At 42.9% G+C, this 18957-nt stretch overlaps 1 protein-coding gene across 1 annotated transcript; it reads right to left on the reverse strand.

Annotated features, from left to right (window-relative positions):
* Nucleotides 1–11402: 11402 nt before the first annotated feature.
* On the reverse strand, nucleotides 11403–18116 carry LOC132095868 (synapse differentiation-inducing gene protein 1-like). Its single transcript, XM_059500963.1, has 2 exons — nucleotides 17698–18116; nucleotides 11403–11984 (listed from the first exon to the last, which is right to left on the reverse strand). Exons 1-2 carry the CDS (start codon nucleotides 18013–18015, stop codon nucleotides 11850–11852), a joined length of 453 nt encoding a protein of 150 aa, XP_059356946.1. The 5' UTR covers nucleotides 18016–18116; the 3' UTR covers nucleotides 11403–11849.
* Nucleotides 18117–18957: the final 841 nt, after the last annotated feature.

The following is an 18957-nucleotide window of genomic DNA, read 5'->3' on the forward strand; positions in this document are numbered from 1 at the left end:
TGGTATTTTATAATGTTTTAATTTTAAAGAGATATAGTTTTTACAGTGTGCATGCAAGCGTGTGCTTCTCTTGGTCCTCGAAGCCTAGCACTCTGCTTGCTGTGTCCACAGCCCTTTGAAATTTTGTACTTTAAAATCTTTTGTAATTCTATTGTTGTTTTTAGCTCTAAGCAAAGGCACGTACATGGGCATATCAAAACATCTTGGACCATGTAAATACTTGTTCAGTGATTTTTGTCTCACTTTAGGTAATTTTTAATCTAGTTTTCTCTCTCTCTTTCTTTTTAGTTATGTTTCCTGTTTTGCTCACTCTCTAGCAGAAATCATTCACTGCGATGTTGATTTGACTGTTGTGATTTGAGTCAGATTAAATGAAAAGTCCAGAATAAAATATATTTTGATAATAGTGTTCTGTCTGTGCTTATGAATGTCTTTGAATGCAGAAACACTGCCTCCTGTGTCATCAAGAGTATTGGAGTTAAAGTCTGATTACTAGAATGTAGTTGGTTTGTCTCTCTTTGGTTTTAATAACAGCAGCTCAGCACTCAAGCTGAATGAACTCCTCAAGTTTGTGTAAAACCTGATGATCATGTTTTCCAGCTAAAGAACGATTCTGTCTAAAACAAGAACATCTGATTGTCTGTATAAAGAAAAGACACATGATCAGTTACACAACTGCTTATTTCATCAGTGATGTAGAAATAGTGCACAATCATCATTTTGTCATTTTTTTTTCACATTCAAAATCTTAAAGGTCCCGTTTTAAGCGTTTTTTTAAAGCTTTGATTGTCTTTACAGTGTGCAATATAACATGTTCATGTTTCACGTGTAAAAAAAAAAACAGTATTTTTCACAATTCACCAATCTGTATACCGCTGTTTTCACTGTCATAAAAACGGGCTGATGACGTATAGAAATTCGTAAGGAGTTCTGATTGTGCCAGCGGTTCCTGTGTTGTGATTCGACAGCGCACGCGGCCCTCCTGTAAACGCGATTGGGCTAGTTTAGGAGTAGTTTTGAGAAGCAAGTGGGCAGGAGCATGTGCTGGAGATGTACTTATAATCACAGGAGCGTTTTTACTGACGAGATGCGCATGAAAATCGCATTCGTTTTTTTGCACAGCCCTAACATCTAGTTAACAAAGAAAACAGAACAGAGAAAACAGAGTTAACAGAAAGTGTTAAACGCACCAACTTAAATAATAAAATACACTTACCGGTTGTGGTCCATAAACAACGCCTTCTCCAGACAAAGAGGGAACTGCTCCATCTTTCAAGAAAAATCTTTGTGCGAATCCGGCATTAAACTGATTGAGATTGAGTGGAAGTTGTCTCCAGCAAAATGTGCTGCACATTGTTCCCGAAAATTATAATCCACATGTAAAACTGAGTTAAACATAAATTGTAACCATTAATCTCCAAGTACAGCATCCCTGGGAAGGCCAAACAAAGGTGATTGGACTCCCGAGATGAAAATAACAGCATTTCAACGACATGGCGACAAACACAAACGCATTGCATTTAATGGGTCACGCTATATGCAGTGTGAGGACCAAACCAAATCTCCAGGTTCTCTTATGAGAACCAGGCTGAAAAAATTATGTGCACCCCTGTGTGTGTGTGTGTGTGTGTGTGTAATATATATATATATATATATATATATATATATATATATATATACACACACACACACACACACATATGTATGTTTCTAGGGTAACAACGACCAAGACACATAAAATCATGTAGTGGTTATTTTCACCAACAGGGGTTTGCAGGCTACACTGATTACACAGTCCTGTGTCGCTAATTCAGCAAAGAACAGCATGAGGAGAGAAGAGCACTATTATCATCATTTATCAAGAGACTCCGTTATCCGTTTCAAGGTACAATATTTTTCGGACTATAAGTCACACCTAAGTATAAGTCGCATCAGTCCAAAAATACGTCATAGGAAAAAAACTAAGATAAGTCGCACTGGACTATAAGACGCATTAATTAAAACCAAGAGAAAACATTACCGTCTACAGCCGCAAGAGGCCGCTCTTTGTTTTCAGCGGTAAACTACAGGAGCACTGAGCAGCATAGAGCTCCCTCTCGCGGCTGTAGACGGTAATGTTTTCTCTTGGTTCAAGTCAAATAAATTTTTATAAGTCGCACCTGACTATAAGTCGCAGGACCAGCCAAACTATGAAAAGAAGTGCGACTTATAGTCTGGAAAATACGGTAGTCACATACTAACTCTTCATATTAAATCAAACCCAGCCGGCATATGACCAACCTTCAACGCTGAAATATGGTTGAATTTCTTTTAAATGCTAAACTGTTGAAAAAGGTTTACAAAAAATCCTGTAAATCAACATTGATTCAACATACAAATCTTGTTTAAAAAAAATCTGTTTAATGTCTTCAACAGCATACGAAATACATTTCTGCTTTTTTAAATTATTATTAAGATCATTATTTTATCAGCATTTTACAATATTTTGATCATGAAACCTATTCTAAAATCTTAAGTTATATGTTAAAATTGTATGTTCAGCGTTTATCACGCAATATCTATTGGTTGTTTTACCTTATTTGATCATGATTGATTAATCTGGCTGTCATCCAGGAAACTGGACAATGAAACTGTGCGCACCTTTCTAAGTTTGACAATTTGACCATTAAGCCGGTGTTATACTTTCCGCATGAGCAACCTGGGCGAACACATACATGGACAGCGCGGACCCGGACTACTTGTATTTTTTCTACCGAAAGCGTATGCTGATGGTCCGCTCTAGGGCTGAAACGATTCCTCGAGTAACTCGATTACAAAAAATTATCAAGGCAAAATCCTATGCCTCCCAGCCTCTTTTAATTTACACAGATAAACAGATAGAGATAAACACCGAAGTATGTTAATGACCTTTTTACATTTGTCCTTAATTTTATTCAGATAAACTTTCCATGTTAATTTTTCATCAAACCAAACACCAAGAAACCTAACAGCTTTTACTTGCTCCAGTTGTTGCCCATATAGATTTAAAACCAGGGGTGAGATTTTGTACCACCTTGAAAAACAAATAACCTGTGTTTTTCCTACAGATAATTTAAATCCCCATTTATTGGTCCACTTTTTCACTTCATCAATTGCAGCTTGCTGTCACGCTGTCTGGTCTCTGTTTCCCTGGGTGTCCACTAGTGGTCTCACTTCCCCATAGGCACCTCACCATAGGCACTACTATTCCCACTAGCCTTGTCCCTTAATCACAGTAATTGCACTCAGGTGTCTTCACTTGTTAGTCATTATCCTCCCTATATTAACCAGTCCTTTTCTGTTTGTCTGCATGGATTCCTTAATTTCCGTCACCTAGTGTCCTCGCGTTCCTAGTCTTCGAGTTCCTGTTCTTGTTTGTTTGTTTGTTTGTTTGTTTCTGTTTTGGACTGATGTTTGATTATGACCCCGGCTTGTTTTGACTTTGATTTTGGATAACCCTTTTAAACCTACACTGCACTTGGATCTTCCGTCTCCTGTGTTCCTGTACATGACAGAAGGACTCCATCATGCCAAGATCCAGCGGTGTGGGATTTCGTATACATTCCCCAGCTACCATAGAGGAGCGGATGGGGAGACTTTCCAACCTAACCACTCTCCGTCAAAAGGGGAGTGAGGTGGGGTGCTTGGCGCAAATGTTCTGGACAATGGCAGTGGAGATGGGGTATAATGATGAGGCCCTGAAGGACCTATTCAAAGACTGCCTTGATGACCCATTGCCTGGGTGGGAGATGAAGGGGCTTGGAGATACTGGACTTTTGGGGGTTCACCAGTTACCTACAGCATCGATCTCGTGGGATGACTCAGCCACACCTGTCTCTCTCGGTGGGATGGCCAACTCTAGACCGAGGTCTATAGACAGTAGGAGCGCCAGCCCAGCACCACTGCACAATATGGCCGCCAGCCCAGCGCCACAGCACAAGGTGGCCGCCGGCCCAGCGCCACTGCCCAAGATGGCCGCTTGTCCAGCGCCTCTACACGGGATGACAGCCACAGTTGACCCTCCAGAGTCGAATCAGGTTCCCGTTGACTCTCCAGAGTCAGGTCAAGTCACCGTTGACCCTCCAGAGTCAGGTCAAGTCACCGTTGACCCTCCAGAGTTAGGTCAAGTCACCGTTGACACTCCAGAGTCAGGTCAAGTCACCGTTGACACTCCAGAGTCAGGTCAAGTCACCGTTGACACTCCAGAGTCAGATCAAGTCACCGTTGACACTCCAGAGTCAAACACTACCACAGTTAGACCTCAGGAGTCAAGTCACCGGTGATCTTCAAGGACATAGTCAAGTCACCGGTGATCTTCAAGGACAGAGTCAAGTCACCGGTGTTCTTCATGGACAGAGTCAAGTCACCGGTGTTCTTCATGGACAGAGTCAAGTCACCGGTGTTCTTCATGGACAGAGTCAAGTCACCGGTGTTCTTCATGGGCAGAGTCAAGTCACCGGTGTTCTTCATGGGCAAGGTCAAGTCACAGGTGATCTTCATGGGCAAGGTCAAGTGACCGGTGATTTTCATGGGCAAGGTCAAGTCACCGGTGATCTTCATGGGCAAGGTCAAGTCACCAGTGATCTTCATGGGCAAGGTCAAGTCACCAGTGTTCTTCATGGGCAAGGTCAAGTCACCAGTGTGCTTCATGGGCAAGGTCAAGTCACCAGTGTTCTTCATGGGCAAAGGCAAGTCACCATTGATCTTCATGAGCAAATGCAAGTCACCATTGATTTTCCTGAATCCAGTCTAAACTCTGAGGAACTACCAGAGCTTCTCCACGTCTCTGCGGAACTACCAAAGCCTCTCCACGTCTCTGCTGAACTACCAGAGCCTCTCCACGTCTCAGCCGAACTCTCTGAGTGCTCTACTGATACTGTCATGGCCACGGAGGCCACCCTTAACTTGTTCATGTTCTCTGTTTCAGACTTGCCTATCCAGACTTGCTCTCATGTATCATCGATCCCACTGTGGTGGTCCTCGGTGCTGCCCTGGTGGGCTCCTGTCCCGACCGCACGGCTGTGGTGGTCTTCTGCGCAGCCCTGGTGGGCTTCTTCTCGACTGCACGGTTGTGGTGGTCTTCTGTGCCGCCCTGGTCAAAGTCAAAGAAGGGCCTCGTCCTCGCGCTTCAGCGGCGGTCGTTCCTGTGTCGAGTGGATTGCACACTTCAGGCTGCACTACCCCTGTCGTGTTGCAAACGGCCATTTCCCCTGTGCGCCTCAGCACTAAAAGAGCATTTCCTAAAGAGCAAATTTCTCTAAAAGAGCTTCATGGGTGCATCTTTGTAAAGGCGATGGATCGTCCTTATAAGGATGCCGTTTAGACTGTGCGTTTCTGGGTGTGGTCGTTACCTGGCAACGGGTGATGGTCACGATCGCTGCCTCATGTGTCTGGGTGTCGAGCACGCTGAGGTGGCTTTCGTAGATGAGTCATGTTCTCACCGTGGGAATATGACCATCTCAGAGCTGCAAACCAGGCTCCGCTACCTTCAGGGGGGCGGAGTCCCGTTGCCGCGATCTGGGGGCTCGTTCTGGCGGCCGACAGACAAGAACCACTTCCGGCAGTAGCGCGGATGGTTTGAGGGTCACAGTGGTGGCAAACCCCGCAGGGAACCAACCCTCTGGGGGACCACCACTCCTCTTGCACCTCCGATCCAGTGGAGCAACCCACGGAACGCACTGGGCCCTCTACAACGAGCGTACCAGTGTTATCCAGTGGGCCTCCCCCGACCGGATGTCATTTCTCAATGCCCCTGTGTTCCAGACCGGCCTCTTCGGCGACGCAGTCGAGAACTTGGCCCAGCAAGTCTCGGCTGCCCAGAAGCAGACTGAGGCTATCCAACACATCCTGCCCCGGCGGGCAGCTGCTGCCTCCACCCGCCCGCCGGCCGCAGTGCCCCAGCCTGCTCGTCGACAAGGGCAGCCCCCTGCATCCGCCACCTCTCACGCGCCGCATCTGCAGCAGCATCCAAGTGGTGCCGTGGAGCTGGGCGCAGGCAGGCTGCCCGTCCCGGCCCCCGTCAAACTTGCCGGTGAGCAGAAGAGCAAGAGGAGGAGGTCCAGGCGGAGAATCTGGAAATCTCGACAGGAGAGCAGTTTTCTCCCTCTCTGGGTCCCAGGAGGGCACGGAGAGTTGCGGACGGCCAAGCTCCGGACCTCACTCATCCTCCTCCTTCGCCAGATGGCAGCAGCGGGCGGTTCGAGAGCGTCAACAAAGGCCCTACTCACGCACCCTCTGCCAACCCGTGGAACCAGGTGAGCCCTGCACCCCACACTCGCAACACACTACGGGCTGCTCAAAGGCCGCCCGAGTTGAGTCCCTGTGTCCCACCTCGCTGCCCCACTGCGGGTACAGCTGTGGTCCCGCTGGTCCCGCTTGTACGGTTTTTAAGCGCCTGGTCAGCGCTACACAGCCCGTCTCGCTGGCTTCTGCGAACCATCAGCCTCGGCTATGCGATTCAGATCACCTGGCATCCCCCCAAGGTTTGCGGTGTCAGCTTCACTACAGTGAAAGCATCCGATGCCCCTGTCCTGCGGGAAGAGATCGCAGTCCTACTGGCGAAGGACGCGATAGAGCCGGTCCCTCCAGCCGATATGAGGACGGGGTTTTACAGCCCGCACTTCATTGTACCCAAGAAAGGCAGTGGGTTACGACCGATCTTAGATCTGCAAGTTTTGAATCAGGCCCTCCATTGGCTACCGTCCAAAATGTTGACACAGAAACGCATTTTCGGGTACGTCCGTCCCCAAGATTGGTTTGCAGCGATCGACCTGACGTGTACTTTCATGTGTCCATCCTTCCGCACCACAGACCTTTTCTGCGGTTTTGCGTTCGAAGGACTGGCATATCAGTACAAGGTCCTGCCCTGCGGGCTGTCCCGGTCTCCCCGTGTCTTTAGGAAAGTCATGGAGGCAGCTCTCGTTCCTCTCAGAGAGCAGGGTGTTCGCATTCTCGACTACTTAGACGATTGGCTGATACTAGCACAGTCTCGAGATCAGTTGTGCGAGCACAGGGATGTGGTGCTTCGGCACCTGAGCCTGTTGGGCCTTCAGGTCAGCTTGGAAAAGAGCAAACTCCCGTGGCAGAGGATCTCTTTTCTCGATTTGGAGTTGGATTCGGTCGAACAGACAGCATGCCTCACAGAGGAACGTGCGCGGTCGGTGCTAGCCTGCTTGAATACGTTCAAGAGAAGGACAGCGGTCCCACTGAAACTCTTTCAGAGGCTCCTGGGGCATATGGCGGCCGCGGCGGCACTTACACCGCTCAGCCTATTACATATGAGACCGCTCCAGCACTGGCTTTATGGCCGAGTCCCGAGGTTGGCGTGGAAGCGGGGCACTCACTGGGTCCAAGTTACACCGGCCTGTCGCCAAACCCCCACTCCGTGGTCAAATCTTGCATTTCTCCGGGCAGGGGTGCTCCTAGAGCAGATCTCCAGGCATGCTGTGGTTTACACGGATTCCTCCACCACCGACTGGGGGGCCACGTACAACGGGCATGCAGTCTCAGGGGTTTGGACGGGCCAGTAGCTGCAGTGGCACATCAATTGCCTAGAGTTGCTAGCAGTACACCTTGCCTTGAACCGTCTCAAATGTCTCTTATGAGGCAGGCATGTGCTGGTCCGAACGGACAACACTGCGACCGTTGCGTACATCAACCGACAAGGTGGTCTGCGCTCCCGTCGCATGTCGCAACTCGCTCTCCACCTCCTCCTTTGGAGTCAGAAGTGAGGTCACTTCGTGCCGTTCACATTCCAGGCCTGCTCAATCGTACAGCCGACGAGCTGTCTCGAGCAATGCTCCCGGGAGAATGGCGACTCCATCCCCTGATGGTCCAGCTGATTTGGAGACTGTTCGGAGCCGCTAAGGTAGACCTGTTTGCTTCTCCAGAGAACTCTGACTGCCAGTTGTTCTACTCCCTGACCGAGGGAACTCTCGGCACGGACGCACTGGCACACAGCTGGCCGTGGGACCTACGCAATTATGCATTTCCCCCAGTGAGCCTTCTTGCACAGACACTGTGCAAAGTCCGGGAGGACGAGGAGCAAGTCTTGCTAGTAGCGCCGTATTGGCCCACGTGGACCTGGTTCCCCGAACTAGTGCTCCTTGCGACAGCCCCTCCTTGGCCAATTCCTCTGATGAAGGATCTACTGACTCAGAGATGGGGCACCATTTGGCACCCGCGTCCAGACCTTTGGAAACTCCATGTCTGGTCCCTGGACGGGACGCGGAGGTTCTAGGTGACCTACCCCAAGAGGTAGTGAACACCATTTCGGCGAGAGCACCGTCTACGAGACACGCTTATGCCTTGAAGTGGAACCTGTTCGTTGAGTGGTGTTCTTCTCGCCGAGAAGACCCCGAAGATGCCCGATTGCGGTCGTGCTATCCTTTCTGCAGCAAGGGTTGGAGCGAAGGCTGTCTCCCTCCACCCCTAAAGTCCAGTTTGCCGCTATTGCTGCGTACCATGATCCCGTGAATGGGAAGTCTCTGGGTAAGCATGACCTCATCGTCAGGTTCCTTAGAGGGGCCAGGAAGTTAAATCCTTCCCGGCCCCCCTGTATACCCTCTTGGGACCTGTCTCTAGTGCTTAAATCACTACAGCAGGGCCCATTCGAGCCTTTGCATTCAGTTGAGCTAAAGTTTCTTTCATTGAAAACTCTGCTCCTGCTTGCACTGGCCTCCATCAAGAAGGTAGGGGACCTGCATGCATTTCGGTCGACGATTCGTGCCTAGAGTTCGGGCCGGCTGACTCCCAGGTAATCCTGACGCCCCGGCCTGGCTACTTGCCCAAGATTCCCACTACATCCTTCAAAGACCAAGTGGTGAAACTGCAAGCGCTGCCCCTGAAGGAGGCAGACCCAGCCCTGGCTTTGCTTTGTCCCGTCCGAGCATTAAGGTGCTACGTAGACCGGACACAAAGCTTCAGGACCTCAGACCAGCTCTTTGTCTGTTACGGAGGCCGGCAGAAGGGGAGTGCCGTCTCTAAGCAGAGGATGGCCCACTGGATTGTGGATGCCATAATCCTGGCTTATCAGGCTCAGGATGTGCCCTGCCAGTTCAGGTTGCGAGCTCACTCAACTAAAAGTGTTGCATCCTCCTGGGCGCTGACTCGTGGCGCCTCGCTGACAGATATTTGTAGAGCTGCGGGCTGGGCGACCCCTAACACGTTCCCTAGGTTCTATAGCCTTCGTGTAGAGCCGGTATCCTCCTGTGTTCTCACCTCAAATGAGTAGTGGCACTGTGAGGCCCCGATTAGTGTCTGCTTGCTTAAACCGCTCCAGAGTGTCCGTACTGTAGACCCTGTTGAGATCCTCCATCACCCTAAGCAGCTGGATGCGGCGGAACGTCCGGCGCCAGACCTTCATGACGAATCCATGAGAACCATGGAAGGGTGGGTTCCATATTGAGACCTAAGCGGTACTCATATGTGTATAGTCCACGGTATAGCCTTAGAGCCTGTGTTTCCCCAGCAGACTTCTGCCTTCCCAAGAGGGTTTTAATCACCTCACCTCACCTTCTCCGTATACTCCTACACGGATGCTATATGTGTATTTGCCTCCGAGACCTCCTTCGGGAAGGATGGGGCTTCCGCAGCGTCCCGGCTCCAAGCGGACCGGGTACGTTTTCCCTGTGTTATTCAATCTCACCCAGTGAGGTAGTGCTTTGACAACGGTGAGTGGAGCTACTTGTTCTGAGCTCCGGCCTACACCTAATAGGGGCGCAGGTGGCTCACACAGGGCACTGGAAGGGGCAGCACCCATGGCGCTTTGATAGGGATCCCATATTCGTCGGTCACCGACGTGGTGTCGAGAGTGACCGACTGAAAGGGAACGTCTCGGTTACGTATGGTAACCCTCGTTCCCTGAAGGAGGGAACAGAGACGCCACGTCCTGTCGCCATGGTTGCTGTACCGCCGCTGAGCTGCTGGGTCCCCGGCTCGGCTCCTCAGCGAAAAACTGGAATGCATTGCACCTGCTGCCTTCTTATACTCGCGCAGTGATCAGCAGCAGTTGGATGCAATAATTACATGCCAATGTGCATTGGCTCGTTTAGTTTACACTCGAAGTAGATTGGTCTATCGAAGCGATATATTGTATATATATGTAACCGAGACATTCTTACAGTTTATAAATGTGTGAATTTCTGTCATGATGGTTATTTTCCATACACTGAATGTTGAAAGTATAAAGCATGTTGTTGTGTGTTGCTGGTAAGTTGTGTGTTTGTCTTTCTTTTAGCGATTTTTCAAATTTTTGTAAACAAACCTGCATGATAATAGCAACCAGGGATTATCAAAAATGTATTCATTTAACTGATATAAGATAGAGATCGGTAATTAATTTTATTTTGAGTTAAAAAAATTATTATATTATTTATTGTAGAAATTATTAAATTATTATATTAATCATAGGCCTTGGCTACCGGTCTGTATTACATGATAGTCAGCATTTAAATGAAGTCTATCATGAATAAATGTTACTTAAAGGGTATAACATAAAATAGGCCTACAAGAACACATTTTCATCCATCCTACTGTCTTGTAAGTCCATTAATTGAATATCTTTTCAAGCTTAGGCCATAATAATAAAAAACTAAGTAAATTCTATTAGTACTCAATTCAAGCTTGTAGAAATGAAAGCATACATATCAACTTTCCGACAGGCTACTTGTGTTCCCATCATGCACTGGGGCATGAATAATTAATAAGGTCAATTTTTTGTTGTTGTTTTCCAACTGTATTTATACTGTTTTATAGTTGCATTTGTTGTTAGGTTTTTAGTAACTTGCGGAATTCATTTTCAAGTCAAAATTACACATTCAGTACTCAAAAATGAGCCACCGGCATTGTGTACTGTTTACCAAGTACTGCAGTCTCTGTTTTCGGATGAGTGCCACATTACTATTTATGTAAATGTGGTGTTTATATGATATTTATTGTAATATTTACTTAGATGTTTCATCTAATGTTTAAAAGCAAGGTTTAATTAGGTACTATATTGGGTAAAATAAAAGTATTTCAAGTAAGCATTAACTAGTAAAAAGTATTTTTTACTGAAAAAATTTAAATTTTATTGGCAAAATTGCTTGTTGTCTTTGTTAAATTTACTTAGGTAAGTAAATTTTACTTAATTGGAAATATTACATTAAATATAATTATGTAATATTAACCTAATTTCTTTATGAATGTTAAGTTCAATAGCAAATAGATTGTACAGAGTAGTAGCAGTAAAATTTACTTAAAATGTGTTAAGAAAATGTTTTTTTTTCAGTCTATACTCACAACTTGTATACTAACATATAGAAGAAACATGCATGTGCTTTAAAAGAAAGTTGAAAAAAAGAAACTTTGCCATGGATTTTAAAATAAAATAAATGTTTGTGCTTTCTGATTTCAGTATTTGACTAACACTTTAATTTCGGGAAATGTTCACAATAGTATTTTCTGACACATTTCTTATAAACTGGCAGGAAACTGTAGGTAATAATTCAGTGTTATAAAACATTTATTTGTTTAATATTTCATCCTCACATTGTTAAATTGTTTGGGTGTTTCTTCAAAGATATTCAATCTTGAAGACACATTACACATACTGCATGTAATAAAATATATATGTAAAAAATTAGCACAGCTGCATACAATATATTTAAATAAACAAAACATTATAGAAGAGAACAGAAAACTGTATGGTAGCTTTCATTGTTTTAAACATACAATAATCAGCTTTAAAGCATAAGAATAATGATAAATTGAGTGAGTAACCTTTAAAATACAGAAAAACAAATCTGTTTGTGATCTATATCCAACTTTGTCAGCTCTAAAAGCTTTTATCTTCAAATTGCAATCACGATGATAACAATAACAATAATAACAAGGGCAATGCCACTGATGATATAATTCACGATGAGTGCTGTCTTGGAGTACCTCTCTGCTAATTCTCGCTGTCCTGAGTAGTTGGCTTTTCGAGTCTGAAAACAAAAATAATGGCAGATGGGGATGTTCAATATTTATTGTTCCATTTAAATTTGATGGTAGAGCTACAATGAAATCAAAATTGGTGTAGAAACATTTACAACTTTATTTATTTACTTTTACGTAGAAATTGCTAGTAAGTTTGCAAGATACATTAAATAATCATGAGAAATAAACTTGCAACTGCCATAAAAAAAAGTTAGGAGTTTTAAGATAAAAAGTCGCACTTACCTTTACTAAAAATGTACTGTGTGCAGTATTCAATTATTAAGCCATTTAGCTATGTTTGCAGCAAATTGTACATTAATCTAACTTTGTGAAGTTGTCAATGGTTTATTTTTATCTTTTCTTGAATGTAAACAGGTTTTTGGATCGGTTTGTTAACATAGCACTGTTTTTATTAGATGTTGCAGCCAGGAAGGGGCCACTTACGCTTTTGGGGGGCACACTTTTAAAACTGATTTTATTCTACTTTCAGTATTATTAATTTAGTAATTTTTCACCATGTCATGCATCACTGCAATCTCTAGAAGTAAGCTATGACAATTTCAGCTCAAATGTAGTGTCAGGGGAGTCATGCACTCTTTTTCGTGGGGGTAAAGAGGGGAGGCCTCTTCATGTTTGTCATATGACACAGAGCAGCCACAATAGCACTGTAACTGATATAGGCTAATGTTTTATATATTTTTTCCTTTTTATTTGAAATATTCCCAGACATGCCACCTATATCATGAAATATCTCGATTCTCAAATATGTGCAAGTAAATGCACACATTTTGCAACTTTAAAGATTGTTAGTTTATCTAAAATGAGCGATGGGCAAAGTAGTATATAGTGTAATCTATTAACTATGAATAAAAACCCAGCTTTTTACCAAATATGGGTGTGATGTCATAAAATATTTTTAATATGACTTTTAATTTGTTGTGTGTGTATGTAGGGAATAATTGATGATGGGCCGTTGAATTATTAGAAAAATAACACACACCCGATGTGGTGATGCGGCCAAGATGCGAAGCCGAGTTACACCGTTAAACCTTGGGTGTGCATTACTTTTCAAATAATTCAGCGGCCCGGAGTCAATTATTCTGCTTATACTACGGTTACCACACCTCAAGACATCGATCAGATGATATATTTAAAAGGATTCGTCTGGTTTTTGTACTTAAGTACCTATTGTGAGTGGGATTATTTCTTCTGCATATAGAGAGAGAGAGAGAGAGAGAGCTCTTGTGTGAATTAGGCTACCATATCTCTGTGCAACCCTCAACACTCTTTTGCTGCAGCATCTCTAAACAGCACTGTTATTACCTCGCTAGTGAGAAATGTCATGTGTAGCCTTTAATTTGATACATTATATAGACTACCTGATAAAATTGTCAGTGCAGTGCTGACAACACCTTTAATAAATAAAATAATAAAATCTCTGTTCAAAAATTTTGACTGGTACTTGATTCCAAAAAAAGTTGGGACACTGTAAAAATTGTGAGTAAAAAAGGAATGGAATAATTTACAAATCTCATAAACTTATATTTTATTCACAATAGAATATAGATAACATAAAATGTTGAAATGTCATGCCAAATATTGGCTCATTTTGGATTTCATGAGAGCTACACATTCCAAAAAAGTTGGGAGAGGTAGCAATAAGAAGCCAGAAAAGTTAAATGTACATGTAAAGAACAGCTGGAGGACCAATTTGCAACTTATTAGGTCAATTGGCAACATGATGGGTATAAAAAGAGCCTCTCAGAGTGGCAGTGTCTCAGAAGTCAAGATGGGCAGAGGATCACCAATTCCACCGATGCTGCGGCGAAAAATAGTGGAGCAATATCAGTTGCTCAGAGTTTCTCAGAGGAAAATTGCAAAGAGTTTGAAGTTATCATCATCTACAGTGCATAATATCATCCAAAGATTCAGAGAATCTGGAACAATCTCTGTGCGTAAGGGTCAAGGCCAGAAAACCATACTGGATGCCCGTGATCTTTGGGCCCTTAGACGGCACAGCATCACATACAGCAGCGGTTCTCAATTCCAGTCCTCGCGCCCCACTGCTTTGCACATTTTGTATGTTTCTCTTAGCGCTTCAGATGTTTGTTCTATTCGAACGTAAGTGCCCTTCAAAGTGGACAAACGTATATGTTCCAATCAAAGTGCACTGAAGTGTGAAAGACGTGAATTTAAATTTTATTCATTTAAAGAGGTATATGATGTCACGGTTGTCCGTGTGTAAAGATGCTGTGCAGCACAAATCAGTGAATGAATGTTCCGAAGTAAGTTAAACTTCAACAGATTTCCCCTGCTCAGGGAGTAGGGAGCATTGAACAATGGGAACACAGTTCATGCACGGAGCTCACTTCAAACGATCAGGTGTGTTAACAAAGAGACATACAATATGTGCAGAGCAGTGGGGCGAGGACTGGAATTGAGAACCGCTGACATACAGGAATGCTACTGTAATGGAAATCACAACATGGGCTCAGGAATACTTCCAGAAAACATTGTCGGTGAACACAATCCAGCTCATTTAGAATGGACTGTGGCAAAGTGGAAAACTGTTCTGTGGTCAGACGAATCAAAATTTGAAGTTCTTTTTGGAGAACTGGGACGCCATGTCATCTGGACTAAAGAGGACAAGGACAACCCAACTTGTTATCAGCACTCAGTTCAGAAGCCTGCATCTCTGATGGTATGGGGTTGCATGAGTGTGTGTGGCATGGGCAGCTTACACATCTAGAAAGGCACCATCAAGGCTGAAAGGTACATCCAAGTTCTAGAACAACATTTGCTCTGATCCAGTCGTCGTCTCTTTCAGGGAAGACCTTGCATTTTCCAACATGACAATGCCAGACCACATACTGCATCAATTACAACATCATGGCTGCGTAGAAGAAGGATCCGGGTACTGAAATGGCCAGCCTGCAGTCCAGATCTTTCACCCATAGAAAACATTAGATGCATCATAAAGAGGAAGATGCGACAAAGAAGACCTAAGACAGTTGAACAACTAGAAGCCTGCATTAGACAAGAATGGGACAACATTCCTATTCCTAAATCTGAGCCACTTGTCTCCTCAGTCCCCAGACGTTTGCAGACTGTTATAAAAAGAAGAGGGGATGCCACACAGTGGGGAACATGGCCTTGTACCAACTTTTTTGAGAAGTGTTGATGCCATGAAATTTTAAATCAACTTATTTTTTCCCCTTAAATTGATACATTTTCTCAGTTTAAACATTTGATATGTCATATATGTTGTATTCTGAATAAAATATTGAAATTTGAAACTACCACATCATTGCATTCTGTTTTTATTCACAATTTGTACAGTGTCCCAACTTTTTTGGAATCAGGTGTGTGTGTGTGTGTGTGTGTGTGTGTGTCTGTCTGTGTGTGTGTGTGTGTGTGTGTGTATATATATAGTACAGACCAAAAGTTTGGACACACCTTCTCATTCAAAGAGTTTTCTTTATTTTCATGACTATGAAAATTGTAGAGTCACACTGAAGGCATCAAGGGCTATTTGACCAAGAAGGAGAGTGATGGGGTGCTGCGCCAGATGACCTGGCCTCCACAGTCACCGGACCTGAACCCAATCGAGATGATTTAGGGGTGAGCTGGACCGCAGACTGAAGGCAAAAGGGCCAACAAGTGCTAAGCATCTCTCGGGGAACTCCTTCAAGACTGTTGGAAGACCATTTCAGGTGACTACCTCTTGAAGCTCATCAAGAGAAAGCCAAGAGTGTGCAAAGCCGTAATCAAAGCAAAAAGTGGCTACTTTGAAGAACCTAGAATATGACATATTTTCAGTTGTTTCACACTTTTTTTGTTATGTATATAATTCCATATATAATTCCACATGTTAATTCATAGTTTTGATGCCTTCAGTGTGAATCTACAATTTTCATAGTAAGAAAACTCTTTGAATGAGAAGTTGTGTCCAAACTTTTGGTCTGAACTGTATATACACACACAAACATACATACATACATGGCCGTAGCCAGGCTTTGAAAATTAGTGAGGTCCAGGGGTTTTCTATAATAACCCTTATAAATAAAACTAATTATATACTGTACACTAACACTTGAAAACAGACAGAAATATAGAGGGATGCTCATTTTTAAATCATACCCTATTTATTGCATCAAAGTTTGTTAATATTTTACTATATTTATGAGGTGGATAATTTCAGTTGTTTATTATTCATGCAAACATACATATTGCTTGGTTTTATTTATAACCATTATATAGCTGATGACTTTGTCTAGTGCTCTTATGAATGTTTATAGCATGATTTGTGAAAGTTTAACTACTATCCTGAATGATTTAGCATAATGGCTAGTGTTTGCGTATTTTATTTCATTCTGTACCCTAAGTTACTTGTTCTACAGTTTTCTGCACTAGTGTTAGACAGCGTTTTGATAGCGTTGATAACGTTTCTGACAGGTAATATAATGTTTTTCCCCCTTATGTCATATCTGGTCAGCAATGCCCTGTTCATGGGCTTTTTTGATCTGAGTGTCTATTTACAGTAAGGTTGCCCAACAAACGTGTTATTTTGGGCTAGTCAAGATTACAAATTACAATCCAGTAGTGTGGAGGTTAAACCGTGTGTCATTTGTATTTTGACGTGATCGACCCAAGTTCCAATCCGCCTTTTGGCTAACTTTTTTCTCCCTTTTCAAATCACATCAGAAAAGCATTTATTTTCAATGAAAATGAAGTAAATAATCAAAAATTTTAAATTTTTGAAATTGAAGTTAAAGTATTGGGTAGGGTAGGGGTAGGGGGGGCTTTATTGTCCCAATAAGGTGGCATCCATTTAATAATTAGAATTCAAATTAAAATGTACACTCTAAGTTTTTTCATTTCATGTTTGTAATGTACTACAATACTGAGGTGCAGATAATTGCCACTATTTGCAATAAGTAGTATAAATAGCAGAAAATCCTGTTATTTTAATATCTATTTGCACTTAAACAGTAAAAAGTGTTAAACAGTGTAAACAGCCGCTGCCTTTTTTGATTACTGCCAGACCAATGCCGGTGATGCAATGTTGCCAGATATTATTATTAAAATAAACAAAATCCTATAAATAAATCAAATAAATTATTTCAAATATTTTGGAAATTAGATAAGATAAAGTTATCGATGACCCTAAACCGCAAATTCCTACTTTTTAGTAACTTTCTAAAGTGTCAAATTAAGTGGAAAAACGGGTCAAAAACGCTTATAATATCTGGATCTGGCAACACGGAGGCTCTCGCTCACAACAGTCTGAAGACTCGTTCACTTGGGAAGCGATCATTTTCATACGGATGCTAAACATTCTGAATTATACATGCAGACATTCATATGAGGAGTTTAGCAGCAAAATAGTCAGAGAACAAATGTTATTTTCGAACATGAAAAATTGACCTCGTGCCTGTGTGTGTGTGTGTGTGTGTGTGTGTATGTATATATACACACACACACACACACACACACAAATATATATATATATATATATATATATATATATGTATATATATATATATATGTATATATATGTATATGTATATATATATATATATGTATATATATATATATATATGTATATATATATATATATATATATATATATATATATATATATATATATATATATATATATATTTGTGTGTGTGTGTGTGTGTGTTACAAAGATTAATGCACATGGACTAATATACTTACAGAGCATGAGTAAATCAGCCCAACAATGCCCAGAGGAAAACAGCACAGCATGGTAAAGATGGAGTAACCCAAGTAATCTGGCACTGGACTGGCCAGTGGAGCAGTGGTCACAAAAACTGCAGGCTGTACAGCGAAATCGGACTGTCCTGAATACGGCCCCTGGGTGTAGGGGCCCTGGGGGACCGGCTGGTTTGGAAGGAAAGGAGTATATCCAGGAGGATTGTACTCGTATGCTGGTGGGGGTGTTGCAGGCATTGCTGGATCCTCAGATGAATTCCAGGCTCCTGGAGGATGACTGAAAGACTGGCTGGGATCCATTCATCTGATTTCTGGATTTTGATTGTAATTTTCCTTTTGCCTTGGGCTCTGGAGCAACGTATTTATTACGGCACACTGCTTGGTCTTTTCTGTGCTGAAGGTAGCCAAAAATGGGAGGTGAGATGTCAATCATAGGGGAGGAGTGACAAGAACTTTACCACCATTTCCGTTACACTCTGTGACTGCAGACACCAACTTGTGGTTTTCAGTTTACCCTGATGAAATATTGAGTGAGTTAAAAGGATTATTTCATCACACCCGAGCATATATTCGGGACCTTGTGGAAGTGAATCTTCCTCTTTTTAATTTTTTTTCCTTCTGTCACAATTGCATTACTTTTAACCATTACAATGTATGTGTTTTTTGTTGTTGTTTTAAGAATTAGATGTTTTTTGGCCAAATCATTCCTCACCATGCCTGCAGATGAACCCATGTCAAGTAAAGTCAAGTCACCTTTATTATACAACACTGATCGTGTTAAAGCAGCTTTTCAGTGTCAAACAGGAAAATAGTTTGTTAATAATGGAGTAATATTTTCCAGCTAAAGTCAGTTCATTTATGATTCATTGATGTTATCATCCAGTTCAGCTATCTTCCTGTAATTGACTTGGGTCGTCCTTTAACTGTTTACTGAAAGTTGTTGAACAGTACAGATAAATAAATAAACTCGCACACAATATAATATGCTGTTATACTCCATATAGCTTCATATACAAGTCAGAAACTAACCTTTTTTTGCACAGGCCTATCTAAAGGGTTAATGGTCCCACCTAGTGATCAACTGTAAAAAATAACAAATGTTACCTCTTCCCAACAGGGAAAACCACCAACAATTAAGAATCTCACACACACACAAACACTATAATTTGCTGTTATACTCCATATAACTCCATATACAAGCCAGAAACTAAGCCTTTTTTTTGCACAGGCCTATCTAAAGGG

This window comes from Carassius carassius, chromosome 20, assembly GCF_963082965.1.
Source record: "Carassius carassius chromosome 20, fCarCar2.1, whole genome shotgun sequence".
In the NCBI taxonomy this organism is placed as follows: domain Eukaryota; kingdom Metazoa; phylum Chordata; class Actinopteri; order Cypriniformes; family Cyprinidae; genus Carassius; species Carassius carassius.